The sequence below is a fragment of the Nothobranchius furzeri genome, chromosome 1, assembly GCF_043380555.1.
Source record: "Nothobranchius furzeri strain GRZ-AD chromosome 1, NfurGRZ-RIMD1, whole genome shotgun sequence".
In the NCBI taxonomy this organism is placed as follows: Eukaryota; Metazoa; Chordata; class Actinopteri; order Cyprinodontiformes; family Nothobranchiidae; genus Nothobranchius; species Nothobranchius furzeri.
This window is the reverse complement of record NC_091741.1, coordinates 35,799,527-35,827,227: the sequence shown is the minus strand read 5'-3', so window position 1 is coordinate 35,827,227 and position 27,701 is coordinate 35,799,527. Positions and strand designations below refer to the sequence as shown.

Sequence of the window (27,701 nt, the reverse complement as noted above, 5' to 3'; positions counted from 1 at the left end):
TTTAGTGCGATAATCTGTTTTATTTATTTATTTATTTATTTATTTATTTATTTATTTATGATCAGCCACTGTGTGATAATTTGGCTTCAAAAACCCAATCACTAAGAGGGTTTGCACCAACAAGAGGAACAAACATAACCAGGGAGGTTATTCTAAGGAGATATTGATTCTTTCTGTCTTGCTTGATTTGCATAAAAGAAAAACAAACGTGTGTTTTCCAGAGACTGCTGCAGCTTTGGGGACTTGTTGTAAAAACACGCATCTATGCAAGTTTAGGTGTTTTATTCCCCTTCTCTCTTCCAGTTTATTAATTAGTTTGGTTTCTGGGGGTGTAATCGGGTGGATTTTAAACAGCGTTGTCTGTGGAAATAGAGGACTAACTGGAAAAGTTTTGTTGCCAACTCTCGAGTGGGTCTAAAAGAGGAGAGCCTACGGGGAGTAATGCAATAAAACCCCAAGCCCATGCAGATAATCTCCTAAATCCCTCATTAAGTCTTTGCCATGGATGAGTTTAGAGAGAGGCTGCACGTGCCTCATCCCATCTGGGGCTAATCAATTAAAAATAATAATAATCATCATCATGAAAACGCTCGCTCTGAGACAACAGAGGCACAGATGTTCTGTGGCTGAGATTAACGGGTCAGTTTAATCCCCGCTGACCAATCTGGGACCACTAAACTTCACTCACAGATTAGTTTTTTTAAATGGCCCAAAAAGTTGAATTCTTTGGAGATAAACAGACGGATAAACAGATTAGAGTTGCTGTGTGGGCAGAAAGCTGCAGATATTTTCCAACCCTGAGGCTCAAAAACCTGTTTAACAAGTGAGGCTGAGGTGGAAAAAAACCCCTCCTACAAGTTCACAACAGATTATTTCACTCGATTTTTGCTCTGGAGCAGGAAATCGCTCAGATTTTTCCATGATGGTGGAAGTTAATGTGAGCGAGGACATTCTTTATGACCCTCGTTGACTCGCACGACCTCAAATTCCAGAGGACATCCAAACGCTCTGCTGAGAAAATAAAACAGCGGGCCGAGTTTTAGGGAGATGAGCCATGCAGGCTGGAAGTGTTTGGAGAGTGAAGCACTTCCTGTGTCGTTGGATCCGTCATCGCCCAGCGGCACGGGGTAAATAAAACTCGACTAAAGTTCGCTCGCGTCACGAAACGGAGGTTCTGGGTTAAAGGAAACATGCTGAATCAGCTGATCCCTTCTGGCTGAAATCAGGGCAATGACTAGAAACAGAAATTAGCGTTGTTGCTTTTGGGATTTATTTGATCCAGTCGTTGGGACAAACGTATTAAATGTAGATCTAACGATACTTGTCAATAATTGGAATCATAAATGCACACAATACAATTGTTGCTTTAAGGAAAAAAATTAAATAACTTATTTTTTAAGTGGCAAATATCAGCAGATTGAAATTTCTAACAATAATAAATGTTTAACTCTTTTGCTGCCAGCGTTTTTCAGCATTTTTACTGTTTAAGAGCCACAGAACGTTGCGCGCTAGGATGATGTTGACGCCAAAACAGCCAAAACAAAGCTTCCAGACTCACCTCTTAATCAGGAAGAATCCACGCGTTTCGAGCGTTATCTGTTCTTTCATAAAGACAATAAAGAATTTGGGGGCCCAAGGCAAAAAAGGCCAAGCTGCCGGTCCAGATGATGGTGCAGTTTTACACGGCCATCATTGAGTCCATCCTCACCTCCTCCATCGCTGTGTGGTACGCTGGAGCCACGGTGAGGGACAAACACAGACTGCAGCGCATTGTGCGCTCTGCTGAGAAGGTGATTGGCTGCAGCCTTCCATCTCTCCAGGACCTGTACGTCTCCAGAACTCGGGGGCGTGCAGGTCGGATAGCAGCTGACCCTTCGCACCCGGGTCACAGACTTTTTGAGCCGCTTCACTCAGGCAGGAGGTTACGGTCCATCTGGACCAGAACCTCCCGCCATAAGAACATTTTCTTTCCATCTGCCGTTAGACTTGTGAACAGCTTATAAACACACAACCATGTTCGTCTTCTGTACTCGACATAACGTCACGTTATCGGCCGTATTACCTTTACCTGCCTTTTTTATAGCTGATTGTTTTATGCTAGTTTTATTATATTTTATTCTACTTATTCTATTTCTGAAATTTATTATTCATGTTATATGTAGAACATTAGTACCGAAACAAGTTCCTAGTTTGTGAACTGCTTGTTCACTGACAATGGCAATAAACCTTTTCTGATTCTGATTCTGATAATCCGTTGTTGAATTGTGATCGGCAGAAGCTTTTCGGTTCACGCCTCACTTTTTTTTACAGCAGCGGCCCAAAACGATCTCCTAACACACGGATGTTCTGCTTCCTGATCACATGACGTGTGACGAAGATCGGCTTTAGAGCTGAGATGTTTGTTCTCACGGTGCGGGGGCTCGTCCGACGCCCACACAGTAAAAAAACAAAATGCAAATGAGGACTTTAGTCGTCAATGCAGTTAATGAGTTAAGGAGAGATGCGCCGATGCTGCAGTTGTAGGCCAATCCTGATTTCTGACCTGCCGACACTGATGACCACTTTGTTTTCTGCTAAAGTTTTAATGATGTTTAGTGATTCTGGAAGTAAAAGAAAAGCCATTATTGCTGGTTTGAGTTTGTGCTTAGAGGAGATGAGTTCACAGATTATTATTATTTTGCTTAATTAGTCTATTTGCTGCTGAACAATAATAATTAAAAAAACTGAATAAAAAGTGATTCCTGCACTTCAAATGGACTAATTCTGGTTACTTGGTGATTTTTTTATGAACTTCAAATGTTCTGTTTTCATCAAATGTAGAAAAAAGAAAAAAGTATTTTTTTATATAGCGTCTCAAATAGGGCTCGACAATATATCGGCATCAATATCGGTATCGGCCGATGTTAGTCACTTTTTAACATATTGTTATCGGTTCGATAGGGCCGATATTAACAACCAATTTTTTTCCATATTGTCTCCATTTGTTTGCCTGTTTCAGATGGTGAAGGGGGGGGGGGGGGGGATGTGTAATTGTTTAGTCACGCGAACAGAGAATGAAATCATCTCAGAACCATAAATGTGTGTGTTGTGTGTACATAATAACGTAAATTCAGCTTTAACAATTTAATTCTATTCAAAATCTGCTGATTTTAGAAGCATTAAAGTCAGTATATTGGTATTGGCAAATATCGGTCATCAGCCATAACAGTTATTATCGGATATGGGTATCGGCCCAAAAATTTCATATCGGTGCATCACTAGTCTCAAATCACAGGGTGCTTAAGAAACTCACATCAGACAAAGAGAAAAAAAACAACAACTTGGAATTGTTTGTTTATTTTTTTTTTTTTAGGTCTGCCTTCAATTCTAAAAATTGGTATTGGCTAGAAAAACATCCGATCTGGCTACAGCTACCCTAATTCCATTAGAGCTGCACTTTTCACCTGATGTGGTTGTTAAAACACTCAAATTAAAACTCCTTTAAGTTCATAGTCTAAAATAAAAACTAAGAAGTGTCCATAAAACTCTTAAAGTAGACGTTATAAATCAGAATCAGTGCATTGCTTCTTCATTAAATTAACATCTTCTACAAAAGAGGTCATCCCAGAAAAGGAACTATCTCCTTCATCGGGAGTTGAAGGGAATGTCCGGCTCTGAAGGCTGCTGGGAATCCTTTCTGCTGTGTTTTAGGTGCAATCTGACTTTTAACGAGGGTCGTAAAGCGCTGCATGCTGATGAAGATGGAGGCGGAAGAGCAGCGTCATGTGAGCCACGTTAGCTCTGTTTGTTGTTTACGTTTGGACGGGAGCCACGGTGGGACGTCATGGGGGTGTGCACGCTGGTGGAGACTGTCACAGTCTTTGTGCTGAAACAGGAGCCGTGTGTGTTTCTGCTTCTCTGGGCTGTTCGGGCCGAAGTTCTGTTTGCTCTGGTCTTGATTCAGGTTTTCCTTTAACGTTGGGATGTTTGGCTCCACCGATCAGGGATGGATGTGTTTCTGGAAGCGGGAGAGAGAGCCTGAGCTCGGACTCGGAGCGGGAACGATTGGGACGGTGGCGCGTCCCGGCACTAATTACCAGGTTTATGGAAGCAGGTCGAGTCATTGTTGATGTGACTGCATGACTGAGGACAACCACAAGGCCAGTGGCAGACAGTGTTGCTGTAAATCAGAGGTTTTTGTTTTTATGTGGAGTTTTTCTGTAGTTGCTGCCTTTTACTACATTTTCACAGAAAATCAGTTTGCAGCATGATATGTTTAAAGATTTGGACAATCCGAGTGCGCCAAATGAGACATTTCTAAGCTTATTTTATACTTTCATAATCCAAAATAATCTGTTCAGGTGATGCACTGTTGTGTTATTCAGTTAAGTCACGATTGTTGGAGTTGAACGTGTTCATTAACGCTCAGTAGCTTGTAGATCAGCACATTTTGAATCATATAAAAGGAGGGATTTCACGTTCTTAATAATCCTGACATTATGTAATAATCATGTAATAATATGTTTATTATGTAAGGTGAGCAGTACCAGAGCTCAGTGTTAACCCTTTAACCTCCACATCATGAAAAATGTCATGAAAATCTGTCTTTTGCTTTTTTAAGTCAAGGCGAAATATGTTATAATAATAAATTATATCAACAGTTTGATACTCTTTATTTAAGTGTGGCACGGTGGAGAAGTGAGGGCTTGGGCGGGATTCGATCCCCAGACTCCCGGGAGAGAGTCTAACCAGTCAGCCAAAGGGACATCCCCGTGGCGTGTCGCCAGGGCGCATGACCAACCGGGTCACAGTGACAGGACGCTCACACTGCCACATCAGCATTCCCGTGTTTTTAAGATGTACTTTTTGGTATTTTTTTACAAATGCATTGAACGTGTGTTCAGTGGCGGATTTAGCAATTTGGGGGCCCAAGGCGAACACGGACATGGGGCCCCCTTACACAAAATTTTGGTAACACTTTAGGGAACACAAATTAACCATTAATTAGCTGCCAATTAATTTGCATATTAGTGGACTACTAAGTCTGAGATAGTCCTTATTAAGCTATTATTAGGTGTTTATTACCAGTGCTGCAATTCTAACATTAACAGGCCATGAATTAAGAGTTTTATCTTAATAAGCCATTCATAATGGGTTGTTAACTGAAAGTAAAGGGTTTGTTGCTGATTAACGCTCATACCAAATAGATCAACTCAATGTGCGGCTTTTAAAGAAGTAATTCAAGGAAAATAGTTATTCTGCATTAATAACCAAAAATATTATGTTCTGGTATTATGTACATAAACACCAAACTCCACATGTTAATAGAGCCCAAACAACAACCAATTAACCACTTGTAAGCAAGAACATGTTCTCCATTCTAAAGTCAGATGTTGTTCATACCTAATTACTAGTAGTTTAGTATTAATTAACCACTTAAAGGCAAGAATATGTTCCCCTTGAATTACTTCTTTAAACGCCACATATTGATTTGAGCCTATTAGCATGTGTTAATCAGCAACAAACCGTTATGAACGGCTTATTATTATAAAACTCTTAATTTATGGCCTGTTAATGTTAGAATTACAGCATTAGTAATAAGTTGTTAATAAGTGCTTAATAACGACTAGTTCAGACTTAGTAGTCCACTAATAAGCATATTAATTGGCAGCTAATTAATGGTTCATTTGCATTCCCTAACCTAAAGTGTTACCAAAAATTTCGACAGTCTCATCTTTAACTGGATTTGTGAAACTCTCCCCTCTTCTGACACGAGTTATTTTCACTTTTTATTAGTCCTCCTCTTTTTCCTGTCTTTCTCTCCCTTTGAGTGCTTTCTTCTTCCTGGCAGTATTCCTGTGCTTTTGCCTTTCTTTTTTTTTCTCTTTTCCATTTTGGTCTATGTTTTCCTCCCTTTAAACATTTTCCATTGTCTTTCCTTTCTGCTTCCTTTGATGTTTACATCGAAAAACGACGTCACTTTCAGAAGTGAAAATAAAAGCTTTTTTTAAAGCATGCTGCTTCTTTCTCTTATTGGAGCCACCAGGATAACTCCATTTCATGCTTAGTTACGAACGCTCCCGCCTCTCCTCTTCTTCTTCTTCTTCTTCTTCTTCTTCTTCTTAGTGGTCTTATGGCACTTGGCAAACAACAATTTGGTTCATTACTGCCACCAACTGGATTGGAGTGGAATGACTACCAATCACTTCCTGTTTGTGCATCGGTGTCTTAAAGGAATGGTCCATTGTTGCATTAACAAAGGGGTGCCAGCAGTCTGGGCTAGGGGCCCCCCAAAAATAAGGGGGCCCCAGGCGGCTGCCGACCTATGCCTAATGGTAAAACCACCACTGAATTATAAAACAGTTAAAGCAGCTAAACGATCAGGAATAAAACTTTGAGTTTGGAAAAGTCATGGACATTCCAGAGTGAAACTGCGTTAGACGTTGGTGAGCTGGGGGTGATCAGGTCCAACAGGCTGATCAGATTCATGTTTTCCCCATTTGAATCAGCCACATCCACCAAAAGTCAACAACAATTAAAGCTTCTTTAACTTGTTAGTTGGTTGGAACTGCTGGAGCTGAAGCGTCTGAACATCTTCACAGCCGGTCTCTCCTTTCACCGTCATGTTTTCTCTTTTCTATATTTAGCTGCTTCCAGGTTGTTCTGCACTTCCTTACGTTTGCCTTCATGCATGCTCTCGCGCCTGTCTTTCCAGTTTTCTGCTTGACACTGATTGGTTGCATGACGGAGTTTAACTCTGGTATGCAAATAACAATCGGCAGGTGGAGGAAGGTCCAACACAAGAGGTTCATCACTTCTCTTTAACGACTCTGAATGACGCAGGAATGCAGCTAAAATGTTCCATTTCTTCTGAAATCCAGATTTTATTGAGCTGGTATTTCAAGAAGCCTTCCTTTGTGCTAATGTTGCTGTTTCTCATCAGACTGAACAACCGCTTTCTGTTTTACTTCACTGGAAAACACGGAAATGCAGCGTGCTTCATACTTGTCGGCCATTTTTCTTACAGTTTCAAGGAGCTGGGTGTTTAAATCCTCAGAACTTCCTCAACCGTCGTTTTACAATTACACATTAATTCACGTTTCAGTAAAAAATAAATAAATAAAACTCCTTAAAACTGATTCCGTTTGATTTTTACCTTCCAGGGTTCCTGGTGAGCGTGAGAGATGCAGTAAGGAGGGAGTGAAGCGCATCAGTTCAAAGGTCAAAGTCCCGCCAGGAAGCTGCAGGATGGAGACTCAGGATCAGCCGCTGGCCCTGACCGTGTCGCAGTCGCTCCGTCCAACCAATGGGAAGGAAGAAGAGGTGAACACAGGTGAGATCTGACAGTAGAGCTTTATGGGCTCGACACACGGGAGGCGACATCGCCTCTCCTCCATTCATTCTCAGTGAGACATGAGCAACAAAGCGATAATCGTGGGTCTACCTCCTACTAAGAGAAACGCGAAAAATGTGTGTGTGAAATTTTGTGCTCGTGCACGTATCGTGCACAGGCGACCCAGCGACGCGAGCCCAGAAAGTTGAAATATCTTCAACTTTTCACCGCTGTCGCTCGGACGAGGACCAATCAACGGAGGTTTCATTCACTGACCAATGAGCGGACAGGATGCTCCGCACATCTTGTTTATCGTATTAACTTACTTTAGACAGATAAGTCGTTCTTCTGGGCTTATTGGTTCTCTCATGTTTGTGTGAATCTTCTCTATCTTTGGGGTTACCAGGGTGAGAAGATGGACAAGTAGCTCTGGGCTGAGGCGAAAGTAGGTCCGGAGTTGATCAGGATCGTCCTTGAAGTCCCTCATTAAATGATGGCATTCTCCGTTTCTTTCTTTGGTTTGTAAAATGGGATGAACCCATTCTCGGATATTTTTTTATAGTAAAATCAGAAGTAAGTTGAGGTGCTGAAAAAAATTGATTCAAGTCTGAATTGGGATTCTTATTTATAAAGGTTCAGAATCGATTCCAAGAACTCAAATATTTGGCACGTTACAGGTTTGAGATGCACCTTTTTATCTTTGTTAGGAGAGTCAGTACTCAGATTACTTTTGTGGTCCCATAAACTGAGATGATTTATGTTTGAATCTGCTGATAAGAGGGCACTTGAATGTCATTTTTTCCATACTCAGAAATTTGAGATATTGTTAAGTTGATAAGTTGATAAACGAGTACTCAGGATTACTCATGTAACTTGTTTCTACACATACTTGAAAAGTATTTGACCGTATTACTTTCAAAGCTGCTGTTAGGTAACTACAGATTAGTTATATTTTACAAGGTAAGCAAAAATAAATGTTGCCTTTTGGTCAAAAGACTGTTTCTGTTTACAGTTTTAGAATCACTCTCGTCGTCGTCTTCCTCCGCTTATCCGGGTCCGGGTCGCGGGGGCAGCATCCCAACCAGGGAGCTCCAGACCGTCCTCTCCCCGGCCACCTCCACCAGCTCCTCCGGCAGGACCCCAAGGCGTTCCCGGACCAGATTGGAGATGTAACCTCTCCAACGTGTCCTGGGTCGACCCGGGGGCCTCCTGCCGGCAGGACATGCCCGAAACACCTCCCCGGGGAGGCGTCCAGGAGGCATCCTGACCAGATGCCCAAACCACCTCAACTGGCTCCTTTCGATCCGGAGGAGCAGCGGTTCTACTCCGAGTCCCTCCCGAATGTCCGAGCTCCTCACCCTATCTCTAAGGCTGAGCCCGGCCACCCTACGGAGGAAACTCATTTCGGCCGCTTGTATCCGCGATCTCGTTCTTTCGGTCATTACCCAAAGCTCATGACCATAGGTGGGGATTGGGACGTAGATCGACCGGTAAATCAAGAGCCTGGCTTTCTGGCTCAGCTCCCTCTTCCCCACGACAGATCGGCTCAGCGTCCGCATCACTGCAGACGCCGAACCAATCCGCCTGTCGATCTCCCGATCCCTCCTACCCTCACTCGTGAACAAGACCCCAAGATACTTAATCTCCTCCACTTGAGGTAGGACCTCTCCCCCGACCCGGAGTTGGCAAGCCACCCTTTTCCGGTCGAGAACCATGGTCTCAGATTTGGAGGTGCTGATCCTCATCCCAGCCGCTTCACACTCGGCCGCGAACCTACCCAGCAAGAGCTGAAGGTCAGAGCCAGATGAAGCTAGGAGGACCACATCATCCGCAAAAAGCAGAGACGAGATTCTCCTGCCACCAAACTCGACACACTCCACACCACGGCCGCACCTAGAAATTCTGTCCATAAAGGTAATGAACAGAACCGGTGACAAAGGGCAGCCCTGGCGGAGTCCAACCCTCACCGGGAACAGGTCCGACTTACTACCGGCTATGCGGACCAAACTCACGCTCCTCTGGTAAAGGGACTGAATGGCCCTTAACAGAAAGCCACCCACCCCATACTCCTGGAGCGTCCCCCACAGGGTGCCCCTGGGGACACGGTCATAAGCCTTCTCCAAATCCACAAAACACCACACCACAGAATCACTTTAGTTTACACTGTAAATTAGCATTTTTGGAGCATGACCAGTTTAAAGTCAAATAAAAACGTCCCATAGCTTTAACTAACTTGTACAACACAGTAGTTCATCCTGGAGCTGACGCTCTTTGTTAATACTGATTGTGAATCGATTCTGAATCGAATCGGCACCCCAAGAATCGGAGTCGAATCAAATAGTGAGTTGCTCCGAGATTCACATCCCTAGAAGTAAGATTTCACATAACTCTAGCAGCACCTTGTGAAACATCAAATCTGCCGCTTTTTAACTCTGAACCGCTTAAATAACCTTAACTCCCTCCAACCTGACACAGCCAATCAAAACAACGGATGATTCGATTTCGCCATGGAACAGAACGCGTCGATGGCTTTGCCGCTGGCCGCTGCCGCGGGTCGCCTCCCGTGTGTCAGGTAATAAAAGCGACGGCGACGAATTTCGTCGATCGCGGCCGTTTGTCGCCTCCCGTGTATCGAGCCCATAACAGATGAACGCATTAGGATTACAAATGTTAAAATTAGTGCTGGGAAACAAAATGGTGACTTTCTAATGTAATAAAGTAAAAGACCAGAGCCTGAGTGCTGCAGCACCGACCACGTTTACCTCTAAACAAACAGTTCATCACAGAAGACTGTTCATTCTGTTTGTGGTGACCCAAATGCAGAGGACGTGAGCTAGCGTTAGCCACGACTTCAGCTAACTTCCACATTAAAGCTCGTCAGCAGGAGGGACGCTTTCTCCTCTCTCAGTTTATGGCTGGATGTGCAAAACAGGATGTGAAAAATAATAAAGCAAGCCTGTTTAGTGAAGCGTCAGCAGAAAAATATGTCCCACTTCGTTGCATGTTGAAGCTAAGGTGAAAAAATAAAGCTTTCAAAACCACAAATGAAAGACAGACCCGCATCCTGAACATTATAATCACCTCAGACTCAATTAGAATATAAAGTAATATCTTTACGCTGTATTTTATTAAATAAATACACTATTTTTTGTGAATATGAAGCGCTTTTGTTTTATTTTAGCAACCAACATCTGAGAGGACAACTGCAACAACATAAGAAAGAAACAAGGTAGATGGATGCGCAGCTGGTGAACGCCCTGACAGGTTTAGACAGTAATTCAGTTCAATTCAAGTTTATTGATATAAGAATAAGAATACCTTTTTTAGTCCCTCAGTGGGGAAATTGCAATATTGCAATGGCTCAGGTACAGCAGGATAGTAGCAGTAGCACACAAGATATCGCACAAGATCACATAATAAGTTAAGATAATTATTGCACATGATAATGAGCGTAGTAGTTAAATTGCACATGTTTTGAAAAGATGATAATATAGCGCCAAATAAAATAAAGCGCCAAGTCACGACAAGAGTCGTCTCAAGGGCCTTCACACAGTAAACATTCCAACACAGGTCAGGTCATTAAGCCAATCAGTAACAAGTTTCCTATATAAGGAACCCAGCAGGTTGCATCGAGTCACTGACTAGTGTCAGAGTCTTTACAGCAATCCTCATACTAAGCAAGCATGCAGCGACAGTGGAGAGGAAAACTCCCTTTTAACAGGAAGAAACCTCCAGAGGATCCTGGCTCAGTATAAGCAGCCATCCTCCACGACTCACTGGGGATGGAGAAGACAGAGCACACACACGCGACGGTGGCACAGGAGTTAAGAACTCACCTCGTAATCGGAAGGTTGCAGGTTCGAGCCCCGCTCAGTCTGTCGCTGTCGTTGTGTCCTTGGGCAAGACACTTAACCCACGTTGCCTGCTGGTGGTGGTCGGAGGGACCGGTGGCGCCAGTGCTCGGCAGCCTCGCCTCTGTCAGTGCGCCCCAGGGCAGCTGTGGCTACATCGTAGCTCATCCCCACCAGTGTGTGAATGTGTGTGTGAATGGGTGACTGTCTGATTGTGTTGTAAAGCGCCTTGGGGGGTTCCAGGACTCTAGAAGGCGCTATATCAAATACAGTTCATTTACCATTTACCATAGTGAGAGATAAACTTTATTGTATTTATCCTAGTGGATCTATAATTAAACGGGTAAACTAGTAGTAGCACATCCAACGTCAAAGAGAGTGTTATTATCAGGAGAGGGAGGATGATTAAGTGGTTAGCAGCGGTGTTCAAGACGATGGCCCCCTCCATGAGGGCAGTGTGGTCCGTGAACTCACCATCACCAACAGATCTTTCTTGTGGAGGGTTTTACTTCAAGAGTCGCCATTTTCAGGTTAATCAGAAACCAAAGCATGTTGTTAATTATCATAAACTGGATAAATAATTCAGAGCTGAAATTAGAATCGGCTCATCAGGAAATAACCGAAGCACCCATTGTTCTGTTTTTTCCTCACTTGAACTTTTGTTTATATTTTCTGAGAATTTTAAAGGAATTGTTTTTCATTACAAAATGTTCTGAAACAAGTCAAAATAAAGCATTTTTGAGACTTTAAAACGTCTTGTGCACGCGTTCGTGTAGCATTGGTTAGAACAAATGCGCACAGGAAGAGCCGCTGACCTCATCAGCTAACTTCTCATATTTAAAGCATTTGTCACACAGACTTTTAAAGTGATCAATCAAAGGCTCTTTGGGGGTTTTTTAGAGGATAACGTTTCCAGGCATCACGATTTTTCACTCCGTTTTAGCCCAGAAACTGAACTCATACCCGAGAATTATTCAACACACCTTTTTCTTTTCCAACGTAAAGTTTTTATAAAGTCCTCAAGGGCCTCTACATTCATGTTCTAGATGTTTATCTGCTACAACAGCTGATGTGAATCAGCGGCTGATTAAAAGGCTTCTGGAGAACTTGAGAACATGCAGAACAGGCAATTTAACCGTGGAGTAAGGTGGGTTGGAGCAGAGAAACCACCAAAGCCCGACGGACGGTGGACATCGGGGACCTGATTGTGACAGCAGTCTTTGTAAATGTAAAATTTTTGTGTTTTGGAGTAAAAGTTCTTAATAAATGAATTTCTTACCTGTTGTATTTAGTGGCTGAAAGGCTTCTGTTTAAAGAAACACAGTTTACATCTTTCAGGGTCGATAAGCTAATGGCTAGTCTGGCCACAGTCAACATAAAATAACTGCAGCCACTTTGAACTAAAGCCAGTCTGGTAAATTTCATAGCAATTTGTGTAAAAACTGGAAAATTTAGTTGAGCTGTTTTAATACGGCAACAAAACACTGCGGTCTAGATTAGCCGTTAGCTCATCAGTCCTTTACTCATTCGCTGCCAGCCGCTTCCTGATCGGTAAAGCCCGTCGCTGCCAGCGTTTCTCACCGTTTTTACTGACCACCCAAAACAAAGCGGAGACTCGCCTCTTACATCAGGAAGAATCTGCACGTTTCGAGCGTTATCCGTTCTTTCATAATCCGTTGTTGAATTGTGATCGGCAGAAGCTTTTCCGGTTCGCGCCTCACTTTTTTTACAGCAGCGGCCCAAAACGATCTCCTAACACTTGGATGTTCTGCTTCCTGATCACGTGACGTGTGACGTACGCGGATGAAGATCGGCTTTACAGCTGAGATGTTTGTTCTCACGGTGCGGGGGCTCGTCCGACACCCATACAGTAAAAACATGCTAATGACGACTTGAGTTAATATGGCAACAAAACACTGTGGTCTAGATTAGCCATTAGCTCATCAGTCCTTAAGGAACGAGGAAAGTCCGTTTGGACTGAGGCTGTTCGGGAAGCCATCAGCGGCAGATAGAATTAGAGATGCACTGATTGCGGTTTTGAGGCATGTTACCGGTTTTACAATAGATTTAAGTGTTTTTCTCCCCAGAAGAAGCTACAGCGATGTTCTGCTGAGATGTGGTGGCCTCATGGAGGGGGCCATCGACTAGCACACTGCTGCTAACCACTAAAATATCATCCCTCTCCTGATAATAACTTTTTGCTCTCTTTGACGTTGGATGTGCTACTACTAGTTTATCCGTTTAATTATAGATCCACTAGGATAAATACAATAAAGTTTATCTCTCACCAAATAGAATATTTACTAAGACATCACAATATAACTATAGACACATTATTGTGTGTGTGTGTGTGTGTGTGTGTGTGTGTGTGTGTGTGTGTGTGTGCGCGTGTGCGCGTGTGCGTGTGTGCGTGTGCGCGTGCGTGTGTGTGTGTGTGTGTGTGCGCGTGTGCGCGTGTGCGTGTGTGTGTGTGCGTGTGTGTGTGTGTGTGTGTGTGTGTGTGTGTGTGTGTGTGTGTGTGTGTGTGTGCGCTCTGTCTTCTCCATCCCCAGTGAGTCGTGGAGGATGGCTGCTTATACTGAGCCAGGATTCTCTGGAGGTTTCTTCCTGTTAAAAGGGAGTTTTCCTCTCCACTGTCGCTTTATGCTTGCTTAGTATGAGGATTGCTGTAAAGACTCTGACACTAGTCAGTGACTTGATGCAATTTGCTGGGTTCCTTATATAGGAAACATTATTTTTGATTGGCTTATTGATCTGGTCGGAGGGACCGGTGGCGCCAGTGCTCGGCAGCCTCGCCTCCGTCAGTGCGCCCCAGGGCAGCTGTGGCTACATCGTAGCTCATCCCCACCAGTGTGTGAATGGGTGAATGACTGATTGTGTTGTAAAGCGCCTTGGGGGGTTCCAGGACTCTAGAAGGTGCTATATCAAATACAGGCCATTTACCATTTTTCCATTTACCGTAACTGACCTGAATTGGAATGTTTATTATGTGAAGTGCCTTGAGACGACTCTTGTCGTGATTTGGCGCTTTATAAATAAACTTGATTTGAATTAAATTGAATTGATTTAACCCAGAATTTTAGCATCATTCAGCACTTAGCGACGGTGCGTTAAAAAACTAGGAAGGTCTCGTCTCGTCTCGTCTTCCTCCGCTTATCCGGGTCCGGGTCGCGGGGGCAGCACAACACAAACTAGGAAGGTTTATTTTTAATTGCTGTGTGGTGATGTTGCGTAATCATTAAATGTGCCTGTAGGTTTCTGATTGGCTAATTATGGATTCAACTGTTCATGCTGGAAATTGGCTGACTATGATAATCAAATGTTAAAACTTTTCCACAGAATAAATCTTACAAATGGTTGAAAATCAAAAATCTACAGCGGTATGGGTCTGTGCGCGTCATGACGATCTGATCCTTCACTCGTTCTCTAATCCTGCTTCACCTCACAGACCCGGGCGTGACTTCCGATTGCTGCAGTCGGCTCGCTCAGTGAGGAGCTGAGATCACTCCTGAAATAATAAAAGAAAGTGGAAAAACTCTTAAATTAACTGTTTAAAAGCTTCAAGTGCAGTTTTGACACAATTTCACGAGTTTTGGGAATAATGACAATCGCATTTCACCGCAGTGTGCCTCAGAGAATTCACTCATTGTGGTTGGTGTTGGATTTTACGGAGGTTTCTGAATGCCACACACACACCGGCAGCATAACAGAACAATCTGTTAAAACACACAAAGCTCTCATCCAGCTCTGAGCGACAAAATCAAAGAACACACGTTCCTCTGTCGGGTTTTCTCGCAGAACGTTGAACTTTTACTAAAGTGGAGAAGCTCAAAAGCCACCCTGAAGGTGTGTGCGTGCGCCCGTGTGTGTTTCTGAGACAAAGCGATCATCGTTCACCTTCCCGTCTCTCTTCGTTTCACACGGCAGGTTCACTCCTGAGTCTCCAGAGATCCAACAGAAACACAACCGACATGAAATGCTGTAAATGCAAAATCCTGAGCTTTTGGGATGCCTTTCCATCACCAATAACTCGATGATCATTTTTGTTTTATTCAGATGCAGAGTCCATGGAGGAGGAGTTCATCTGGGAGGAGTACATGGAGGAGCACGGAGCTGACCCCGCCCCCCACACCACCTTCAAACATGTATGATCGTCACCTTTAATCCCGTCCCGCGGTGATCCGTTAAACACAGCCTGGATGAGCGCCGTGCAGAAATCCGTTAACGACACAGTCGAAGGATTTCTGTGGAGGCTTTTGTTTTCTGGTGAAATTCTGTATTTACCCGGCGAAGCAGAAACGCGCACGAGGCATCTGATGCATACTGCACCACCTTGGTGGATATTTGACTGCTTTTAATGGATTTATGTTTAATTATTTATGTAAATGATGAATGGAAGGTAAAGTCCCTGTAGTTCAGTTTTTCTCAGGCACACGGTCCTGCGTTTTGTTGCTGCCTGCTTCTAAATACTTGCATGAAAATATGGGTGAAGCCATTATATTGACTGCATAATAAGTACAAAAACAAACATTGCCAGATTACTCATGAAATAGTTGGTTTTAAGCCCTGAAAATGCCACCCTACACTACAGTGACTTTTCCCTTCAGCAGAAAACACAACTTAAGTTTGTCGAGTTGGGCTTAAAAGCCATAATTATTTTAACGCTTCCATGTAAACTCAGTTTAAATAACAAGAAAGGATGGGAACTATTTTCAGATTGTTTTTAATGGTACGACGTACACTTGAGGACAGATAATGGAGAGAAATGGAGACGCACCGATTCTAGTTTTGAAGGCCGATACCGATTTGTTGCTTTTCTACAGGTCAGCTACAAGTCTTGGCTGATTCCAGACTATCAACAGCTACATGATTAACAGAATACTTCCTCATTTCTAAAGAACTTATATATAAAATTATAATTTTAGATGTAAAATCTTTCACACTTTAGATCTGTTGCTACCTGAAATAGCACTTTAAATGAGGAGTTCATGACCCATCTCTGATTTTTATTTTTATTTTTTATTGCTGCTTAGCAATCAAATAAAATCCGGGTTTTGAATTTTGAACTTTGGCCAGCTCCGATCAGCAGCTGATTTTATTTTTTATTTAAGAAGTTTTGCTTCATGTGAAACCCCCCCTCCCCTCGACCCCCCTGGGGAGTCTTTAATGTCCCTTTGGGTTAGTCTTGTTATCAGGTGCTCTGGTCAGATGCAGGAAGGTGTAATGATTTAAATTACATGTTATTTAATAAGCCATAAGACGTAGGATTCCATAGGAAATATGAAATCCACCTTACGGATCTGTTGGTACTGTTTAACCAGAAGATTGGAACTTTTTATTGCAGGGATTAGATAACGGCTTCGTATTCACTCAGAGACAACAGAAGAGAGTCGAGTTTAAAAGTTTAAAGATTTATTACTAAACTAATTAAACTAGACTAACTTTAACACTAAATGTATGGTGTAACTAAGGTGGATGAGACGGAGAATGGTGTGATGTGGAATGTTGCTCAGAACCAGCAAATCCGAAGAAATGATTAGTTCTGGTGGGAAATGAAGGTGATGTCTTCGCGTTAAGCTTTGGTTAGGAGATTCATAAACACATTCGACGCCATTCTGTCGGTCTACATACCCTTAGCGGAAGTCCCCGTCTAGATCAGGAGGTGTAGAGGTCCAGCTTGACCTTGTGGAGCCGGATCATGTAGAAGCAGCCGCGGCAGCCGACCGCCAGTCTTGAGATACTCCCGGGTCACGACAGTTTTGTTGGCATCTAGTGAGACCCAAACCTGGGTCTTGATGGTTCAGCTTTTATTCTGAAAGGAACCGTTGCAGCAGGTGGAACAGCAACAGATTTTATCCAGCTTGTCGTTGGTTCTTTCGGCTGAAGAGGAAAGTTACGGATTGGCCACTCCGACAACTTCTCTAGAACGCTTTGAACTGGCGTTAAAGATGGCGTGGGCATAGTTTTATACTTCGGATGTTTTGGTTTATGGTCGAATGAAAAGATGACAGATTTACCAAACACCACCAAAACCATGCCTCCGTCAGATCTGGCAGATTCTGATTGGATCAGTAAAGCAATGTGTCGTCTCCTAACGCTACGTGAGATCAGTCCTAGTGGAAACATTTAAAGTCATATTACTTATTATATTCTATAGGATTATAATAAAGTAATTAATATTTTCATTTCACAGATTGGTCACATCTTATTATTGACTAACACTTTGTTTGTTTAGCTTTATTAAAAATAGAGTTCTTCTGATTTATTAAAAGGAGAGAGTCCTTTCTTCATTCTTCTGTTGGGCTGGAAAGAAGCAGTTTAGAGCAAAGGCATGAGACCTTGAAGCCATATCTCATGCAGACTAGTTCTGTGTCAGAGGAGAGGGGAAACATGACTTTTGGTGGAAAACAGTCATTTCATTCTGATACAAAGGTAAAAATTAGACTGGATCTTTCTGTGGATCAGGTGCAAAGATGTGTTGCAGGTGTTGGAGAGGTCTCCCACCTGCTTAAAAGGGACATATGACCTTTTGTCTTAAGTTATAACAGTTCTATGGTTGTGTAGAGAAGATGTTCCTACATTTAATTAGAAACCATAAAAATGTGAAATATCACGAAAGATGAAATATCACCTTAATGGATCTTATTGTAAATTTAACCAGAAGATCGGATCTTTTTATTGCAGGGATTGAGCAACACTTCGTATCAACTCCAAGAAAGAGAGAGAGTCAGGTTTAAAAGTTTAAAGATTTATTACTTAACAAATTAAACTAGACTAACGTTAAACACTAGGTGTACGGTGTCACTAAGGTGAAGTAAGACTGAAGATGGTGTATGTGTGAAATGTTCAGAACCAGCAAATCCGGAGAAACGATGAGTTCTGATGGGAGTGAAGATGATGCTTCGCTCTAAGCTTTGGTTTGGAGATTCATAACACACACTGAGACGCCATTCTGTCGGTCTACGTACCCGTAGCGGAAGTCCCCGTTAGATCAGGAATGTCGAGGTGCAGCTTGACCTCCTCTGGCACCGAAGCCGGTAGAAAAGCAGCAGTTGCCGACCAGACCAGTCTTTGAGATACTTCCAGGTCACGACAGTTTTGTTGGCATCTAGAGAGACCCTGAAAGGTCGTGATGGTTCAGCTTTTATTCTGCAAGGAACCGTTGCAGCAGGTGGAACAGCAACAGATTTTATCCAGCTTGTCGTTGGTTCTTTAGGCTGAAGAGGAAAGTTACGGATTGGCCACTGCGACAACTTCTCTAGAACGCTTTGAACGGAAGTTAAGATGACGTGAGCATAGTTTTACAATTTTGATGTTTTGATTTACGGTCGAATAAATTAAAAAAAAGACAACTAGAGGGGATTTACCAAGCACCAACAAAACCACGCCTCGCGTCAGATCTGAAAGGTTCTGATTGGATCAGAAAAAGAAAATGTGTCACGTGACTTTAAGCATTACGTGGATGAGAATGTCTAGTGCAGCTAGTTTAAAGTTATTAAATACTACTGATCATAAACATTGTCATTTCACAGATTGATTCACATTTTATTATTGGACTAGCACTTTGTTTGATTAGCTTATTAAAAATAGAGTTCTTCTGATTTATTAAAAGGAGAGAGTCCTTTCTTCATTCTTCTGTTGGGCTGGAAAGAAGCAGTTTAGAGCAAAGGCATGAGACCTTGAAGCCATATCTCATGCAGACTAGTTCTGTGTCAGAGGAGAGGGGAAACATGACTTTTGGTGGAAAACAGTCATTTCATTCTGATACAAAGGTAAAAATTAGACTGGATCTTTCTGTGGATCAGGTGCAAAGATGTGTTGCAGGTGTTGGAGAGGTCTCCCACCTGCTTAAAAGGGACATATGACCTTTTGTCTTAAGTTATAACAGTTCTATGGTTGTGTAGAGAAGATGTTCCTACATTTAATTAGAAACCATAAAATGTGAAATATCACGAAAGATGAAATATCACCTTAATGGATCTTATTGTAAATTTAACCAGAAGATCGGATCTTTTTATTGCAGGGATTGAGCAACACTTCGTATCAACTCCAAGAAAGAGAGAGAGTCAGGTTTAAAAGTTTAAAGATTTATTACTTAACAAATTAAACTAGACTAACGTTAAACACTAGGTGTACGGTGTCACTAAGGTGAAGTAAGACTGAAGATGGTGTATGTGTGAAATGTTCAGAACCAGCAAATCCGGAGAAACGATGAGTTCTGATGGGAGTGGAGATGATGCTTCGCTCTAAGCTTTGGTTTGGAGATTCATAACACACACTGAGACGCCATTCTGTCGGTCTACGTACCCGTAGCGGAAGTCCCCGTTAGATCAGGAATGTCGAGGTCCAGCTTGACCTCCTCTGGCACCGAAGCCGGTAGAAAAGCAGCGGTTGCCGACCAGACCAGTCTTTGAGATACTTCCAGGTCACGACAGTTTTGTTGGCATCTAGCGAGACCCTGAAAGGTCGTGATGGTTCAGCTTTTATTCTGCAAGGAACCGTTGCAGCAGGTGGAACAGCAACAGATTTTATCCAGCTTGTCGTTGGTTCTTTAGGCTGAAGAGGAAAGTTACGGATGGGCCACTGCGACAACTTCTCTAGAACGCTTTGAACGGAAGTTAAGATGACGTGAGCATAGTTTTACAATTTTGATGTTTTGATTTACGGTCGAATAAATAAAAAAAAGACAACTAGAGGGGATTTACCAAGCACCAACAAAACCACGCCTCGCGTCAGATCTGAAAGGTTCTGATTGGATCAGAAAAAGAAAATGTGTCACGTGACTTTAAGCATTACGTGGATGAGAATGTCTAGTGCAGCTAGTTTAAAGTTATTAAATACTACTGATCATAAACATTGTCATTTCACAGATTGATTCACATTTTATTATTGGACTAGCACTTTGTTTGATTAGCTTATTAAAAATAGAGTTCTTCTGATTTATTAAAAAGAAAGTGCTCGTCTTCTTCTCTTGAGCTGGAAAATAAGAAACCGTTTAGAAGCAGAGCTTGAGACCTAGTTCTTGCTGAGGAGAGGGGGGAAATGACTTTAAGGTGGAAAACAGTCATTTCATTCTGTTACAGTTGTTACCAAACATGTTTATGAGGTTTATTTGCTCTAAATTACTTTTACATAAAATTTTTTCAGAAGTTTTATTGATGACATATTTCAGCCGTTTCGGGGCTCTGTCCCTTTAAGAAAACATGCTGGATCTGACCACGCCCACCCGTCCCCCGCTCAGGCTGCTATGAGCTGAGAAACTCCGATGTGTAAGAGGGATTTGGAGTCGAGCTGCTGCTCCTTTAGCAGCGCCTCTCTCTTGCATGTAAGAGGTGGTTGAAATCTACCCTTCTGTGACATCACAAATGGGGACTTTTTGAAACTGCTCGTTTTAGGCACATAATACCTGAAACCAAACACAGACAGAAAACAGTTGGAAATGGTTTTTTTTTTCGCGTTTGGAGTGTTTAAAGAGGCAGTAGAGACCCACATGGCTGCAAATAAGGATGCAAAAGTTGGGTTTGGCCTAATCTGTCCCCTTAAATGTCTGTTTTTCCCGTCTGTTGTAAACGGCGTCCATTACTCCTCTCAAACCCTCAAAATCTATCTTCTCTGTCCAGAAAATGAACATTTTTTTCAAACTGCGTCCCTTGTGGGTGAAGAGGTTGCTCTCCTGCCATGCGCTTGTCTGAATGATTCTAGCTGCAGAAACTCCACTAAGCTTATGTTTGGGTGTCTTGCCCTTGATGAACCAGGTTCTCTCTGAGGGTGTCGTTAGGTTTAAAGATGATTTTCTCTGAGACTTCTACCATGGTCCTGCTGCTGTGAGTCTTTTCCAAGTTTCCTTTCCTCATTTAAAAAAAAGGTCCTGTTTAGCTTTCTGCAGGTTTGGTGAACTTTTTTTGGTTGCAGTTCCATTTTTCTCTCAGCCTAATCGTGTAAGGTTCTGATAGTGTGCCGTTTGTGCTCCAGTGGGGGATTTGAGTCAGAATGCAGATATTGGTCTGTATGGGTGGGTTTCTGACAGATCTAGTTTTGCAGAACGCAGTTCTCCCTGGTGAACCTGATGTTCTTGGCCACAGCGTTGATGTCTGGTGAAATGTTTTGTTTCAGGAGTTAGAATTTTGGCCCGTGTGGCATCTGAACAAGTGGCTTGGCGCTGTCCCCTTGTAGAAGTCCAGTAGAGAACCCGCTGTGCATCCATGTTTCTGCTGGGAAAACTGGTTGTTGTGCTTGAAACAGGTGGTTGAAAGGCAAAAGGTCCAGGATGGTAGCGATCTGGTTTGGAGTTTGGAGGTTTTCCAGCCAAAGAAGCCAGGATGGTGGATAATGGGTCTGAGTGGTGTGTCCACCTGGTGAGACTCCTAAAACCCCCACTCAGAACTGATTAAGCCTTTTGGATGAGAGGTGAAAGCAATCCAGTAGGAGGTCTAAATCATCTTAAAGCATCTGCCCAAACCATCGGTTCCCAATGTATGGGTCAGGGTCCCAGTTTGGGTCAGTAGAAACACAATGAGGGGCTTAGAGATGACTTCCAGGACCAAGTTTAACAATGATTTGTTATAAAAGGTGCTTCATTTAGTTGTTACTGCTGCCTTGCAACGAGAAAGTTGCAGGTTCAACCCATATTTGCATGTTTTCCTTATGCAAATCACTTCCCTGCACCAGCTGAAATCATGCGTATTAGCTTGCTAAAGAGCGAGGGTGGCTGTCTGTTTCTGTGTGACCCTTTAACAACTGTAGCCCCGCCCCTCATCCAGTGAGCCCAGGAGATAGGTGCCAGCGTCACATGGCCCGGGTCTGAGTCAAGCATGTCCAGAAGTGATAGAAACCCTTATTTATGGTTGCTGTGTGGTCATGAAGCTCCTGTTTTATTTGCTAACTGATGATCCAAATTAATTATTTCTAATTATTATTAATTTTTGGTGCCAATGAGAGACCAACATGGAGACTAACCAGTCATTTCCTGCTTTGAATATACAACGCAGCAGAGCTGCAGGAAAATCCTGCTAAGAGTAGAAAAAGCGTGTGGAAGATTTCTCTCCCAACATGAGAAAACAGCAAAGAGATGCATGAAATACGTTTTCGTTCCTGTTGCAAGCTTTACAAACCCAACAGGATGTTAACATTCAGCTCACTCATACAGACGCACGCACACACACATGCACGCGTGCACGTGCACACTCTCACACATAAATGTAAAAGCCAAAATCTTAGAACTAAACACAATACAGTCGGTACTTCAACTTCCTGCTGCAACAATTCAAATGCATTGTGTCTGTGTTATGTAAGAGGGCAGCCTCAGCAGCAGTGTGTGTGTGTACGTGCATGTGTGTGTGTGCACGTGTGTATGCAAAGGCCCAGAAGAAATTGTTGTTTCATTTTGTCCAAACAGAGAGAGAAAGACAAATGAGGGCAGCACTTCACTAAATCACAATAATTCCCTGTAACTCAATCCACTCACCAACGAGGCAATTTAGTTTCCCAGGCGGCCTGGAATCACCACTCAGATGGTTTGTCCAACATCATCCACTCTACAGATTATAATCGGTCCCTCGTTTCAGTCAAACGTCTCCACCTTTAAGGCCCGTGCCGCCAAGAGCCTCATCAGAGGCGACAGCTGCCTCAAACCCTCTAGTGATGGATAAAGACCCAGGATCAGCTCCACACACATCCATCTGTCCCACTCTAGTGATGTCAACGGCAGCAAATCTCAAATAGTGGTAAAAAGTGCAACTAAAATATGAAATTACTGGAGCTACCCTTGAATGGGATGTGTCTAAATTCAGGGGCTGCACCCGTGAGCAACACGGTCTGCCCGGTCGGTGTCGGCGGCGTCCTTCGTCGTCGAGATGGACCAGAAGCAAGTGGAATGTGGACAGTCTAGCCTTCGGTTTCGTTTCTCGCTCTCCGCAAATGTCCTGCGGCAACTGTGACGATCCTGAACCTGAGTACAGAAAATGGAGCTGAAAACTTTGCTTCGGTTACTTTTTTACTCCTGAAGGAGTTCACACCGCCGTGCTTGAAATGAGAGCTGTGTTAAAATGAAAATGTTAAAGCCCTGAATCTAACCATTCCAACTTATACTTAGATTTGCACCTTTTATAACTAACTTTACTCCACATACTGTTGTAGGTGCATCCTGGGATGTGGTGAGCTGTGAAGGATGCAGCAAACCCATTCTTCAAATCAGGGGAAGCGAGGGCCGGATCTTTGGGCCGACGTTGTGACACTGTGTCCTAATCGGCCTTCAAACCCGGCCGACGACAGATGCAGCCCCTGAATTTGGATGTATTGCATGATGAAGCTAAATCTGAATTCATCTCTAAAGCGATCTCGTTTTTTAATCCTGCGTATGCACTAATGCGGCTCGAACAAAAGACTGCACCCACACAATTGGCGCCTCGCACTGATGGGCTCGATCTGGGAAGGCGGGAAGCAGCTTTTGGATATCTTGTATTGTTTTAATAATATTACTCACGTTACTCCTGTTCTGATCCAGCTGCACTGGCTCCCGGTGCGCTACTGCATCCAGTTTAAAATTTAACTTCTTGTTTTTAAGTCACTATCTTTATGCGCCTCTGTACTTGACTCCGCTGGTTCAGCCCTACGCACCTGGTCCAATTCTTCAGTCTGCAGACCACTAGCATTTACCGTTAGCATTTTACTGTCTCGGTTTTATTTTTATTGTTTTTATAGTAGTTACTGTTCAACTTTTATTACTTTCTTCCTGGGTGTTGCTTTTTATGCTCTTTTACTGTGCAGCGCTTTGGTCCGCCTCGGCCGTGTAGAAATGTGCTTTATAAATAAAATGGAACGGAATATCGCAGTTTAAGTTTTAGGCACTATTTACAATGTTCCAGGAAACGTTCAATGCAGTAATATTGGAAAAGATTTAGCCTGGTCCGCGCCGTTTCAGGGGATGTTGTGAGTGAAGCAAAACTCAGAGTTACACTGGCTGAAAGAAGACAAAAATCCCTGTTTTGTTTAATAATTTGAGCAGGAAGAGTTTGTTTGTGGTAATTTAGGTTTTTTTTACAGCACTGCAGCGGTTCCCAAAGTTGGGGTCACCCACATCTACACAGAAGGTCTTGAGACGGTTTCCATAAATCTAAATAAAATGGAAAAACAATTTCTGAAGCTATATTTCTTGTATAATTGTTATAAAATCTGAATTTAACTGTCATAAATGAATATAAGTGAATATGAGCTGAAACTATAAAACATGTTTGTGTCATGAAATCGAAAACATCTGGGGTCACATGTCTGGACCGTTCCTATTTTGTGGGTCTGAAGCTGAAACGTTTGGGAACCACTGCTCTAGATCACGTGACCTGCCAGAGTGAGAGGAGATTAAAAATAAACGACAGACCGTTCCTGCTGTCACAACCTTCAGGTACATCCATAAACCAGACACCGCTGCAGGCATTTTTCCCATTCATTCAGCGACTCTCGTTTTGCTACAACCTCCGGTTCCCCCACAGTATTGCCCAGAAAGCTTCAGACGCCCAAAATATGTCCAACTGACTTTCATTAGAAAGCTTTCAGTCTGTGGAAACAGAAATGATCATAACGCTGACACGACTGCACACCAGACCCAAAAAACGGTCACATTTGATTTTTGGTTTGATCAGCCCTACCATTTGTCCTCAGCAGCTGTTGGTTTGGGCTGCATGTTCCTAACTACTCATCATTTCTGCAGCAACTCTCTGCTGTAAAAGTCCCTCCCTGCCCCCTCAAGGCTGGAAAATCCCAGCTCTCTGAATGGTGAAGACTCTCCAAGCTTCTGCTACGTTTTTCTGTGCTAAATTGGTTCATTCCCTCTTTAATTATCCGTACGTACCAGCCAGTTGTTAACAGATGATCAAACCATGTGGGAAAAATCTAAAAGATTCCGGTTCAAATTGAAATGACGGAATAAAATGTTGTGGAGCATGAAGCAGGCGTCCTCTTTAGGGGACGTAGCGTCTCAGGCAAACGTTCCTGTCATTTGCCCAACTTTCATGATAAAAACATTAGAGGTTATTTTCCTGTGGGTCCCTCTGACGCAGCGAGCACTAAAACGTTACTTCTTTCATTCACTTCCTGTAAAACAACCTTTACATCTAAAATGAGCGGAGTTTCCCCAGACGACTACTTTAGACCTGCAAACAGGAAATCGGCCGTTTGATTTTGTCCTTGATCTACTTTGAACTTAAAACACAATTTAAATAGCAAGTTCACTGAGAAACCATTTTAATGCTAATCAGTCTGAGTGTTTCATGCAGGCTTAACATGGGAATAGTCTCCTACACCGATCTCCTGCAGTAGCTTCTAATAGAAAACAGACGGTGAAGCTCTAGAATTAGAAAACCCTGACAGATCTACATCACCCTGTCACTTAACATTCATGGACTCACCCATCTGGACTCACAACGGGGAAGGCTGTTGTTGGTTTGGCGTCCAGGAAACAGCAGAGAACGTCTCAGCTAGTAGAAGCTAATTGTTAGCATTAGCCCATTCACCACACAGCAGAACTCCTCCAGGTTTGTGTTATTTGTAGAAATAAAAATCAACGTTGCAGAGTCAGCAGTAGAGTTGTGTTGCTGTTAGCCAATCAGAGGAGAGGTGTCCAAATATCAGGAAATGAGATTCCAAATCCTGTCGCGTTCTGCTTTCTTCCAGCTGACGTTTCCGTCCTCAAACAGGCGCACTTAAAGTTAAAGTCCCATTAGTTGTCACACACACAGGTGTGTGTGCGAAATTTGTTCTTCGCATTTGACCCATCCCCTGGGGGAGCGGTGAGCTGCAGACATAGCCGCGCTCGGGAACCATTTGGTGGTTTAACCCCCCAATCCAGGGTATCTGCAGATTTAAGGGAGCCAAATTTAAGACTTTTTAAGACCTTTTTTAAGGCCACTTTGACCAAATTTAAGCTATTTTTAAAATTTAATTTAAGCTATAATTTCCAGCTATTGCCTGGAACCGGTGCTAACCACGTCGCAAACGTGGGATTAGCCATCTAGTTACCATTACATTTTCACTTCCCCATGGCGCAAGCTCCCACTAGCTTAACCAGCTAACATGCTCATCTAAAAATAGCCCCCTTTCACAACCAACTGAATGTGTACGGTTCCGCTTACGCCAATATCGTACACCAAAAATGCTGAACGCTAACTAGAAATTCACGAAATTTTTATAGAAATAAAAGAATTTGGTAATTTAAGACCTTTGGAAACTGTATTTAAGGATTATTTGTCATTTTTAAGGATTTTTCAGGCCTTAAATTTGGAAAAGCCAATTTAAGACTTTTTAAGACTTTTTAAGGACCCGCGGACACCCTGCCAATCCAACCCCTTAATGCTGAGTGTCAAGCGGGGAGGCATTGGGCCCCATTTTTTCAAAGTCTTTGGTACAACCCGACCAGGAATCGAACCCCTGATCTCCCAGTGAGGTTTTTTTTTTACCCCGAGGCATTCATTCTTACTAGAGACCTCTACAGATGCATTAATTATGGGTGAAGTTTACCCAACCGAACAGTTAAACAAGGGCAAAACAGAAAAAGATCAATATTTTTCACTAAACTTTCCAGCTGTAGCTCACTGATTACGAACGTTTGAAGTGTTCCCGCCGTGTTTCGTCAAAGGTTTCCATAACTTTTTCAAGGCAGGACATCAGTGAACTGTTTTGTTTACACGCAAAGAAAAACAAATTCCTTGTTTATTTTGTACAGTGTAATATAAAGTTAATTTTTATTTAATAATTAACGGTAGTACAAATCCACTTTAATTAAACATCTGTTTTAAAGATTTTATGTTTATTTATTCGTTATTATTATTATTTTATTTTTTGCAGTTAAATGAACTGTAAAATTTAAAAAAACAAATCCGAGCTAAATCAGGAGCTTAACCAAGCCAGCAAGGATTAAATGAAAGCACCTTGTAGCCCTGTAGACGTTTTATTGTGAATCATTGAGGAGTTATGCAAGTAAAGCTGTTCTGGTCAAATCCTGAAGAACAATCATTTGTTCATGAGCGGGTAAGGCTCGGGTGGAAACCTTCATCAGAAAGACCACAGCTTGGTAGTTTTGCAGTGTAACCAAGTGAATGCACTAAATAACAGAAATAAATTCAAGTGGAATAAATAGAATGTTCCATAACAACATTAGAGGGCCATTGATTTTGGCCCTCCTTTATGTTGAATCCATTCCACAGTTTTCATTGGTACACTCAATCCATCCACTCAATCCAAATGTGTTTCACACATTTGTCCTTTACCGGACTGTTTCATCTATCTTGTAATTTCCATTTTGTATTTTGTAATTTGAATTTCTTTTATTGTTGATTTATTCAATATATTTACATACAACTGTACAATGTTCAGCGCTTTGGGCTTCCTGACAAGGTTGCGGAAGGCACTTTATAAATAAAGCTTTGATTGATTTGATTGATTGATAGTGAATGTAACTGAGTCGCGTGGTTGTGTGGACTCAAGCACAAAGGAAGAATCATTTTGAACACTGATGAGATACTTGAGCAGTTCTAGCTAGGCCCGATTTC

The 27,701-nt window shown here is 42.6% G+C and overlaps 1 protein-coding gene across 1 annotated transcript in view; it reads left to right on the top strand.

Annotated features, from left to right (window-relative positions):
* Positions 1-27,701, top strand: part of sfmbt2 (Scm like with four mbt domains 2) — a gene marked incomplete in the record, with an annotated part of 82,618 nt that overhangs the window by 1,239 nt on the left and 53,678 nt on the right. Inside the window, 2 exon segments of the mRNA XM_070544142.1 lie at positions 7,143-7,312; positions 15,220-15,308. Coding sequence (XP_070400243.1) covers positions 7,228-7,312; positions 15,220-15,308 — 174 coding nt within the window.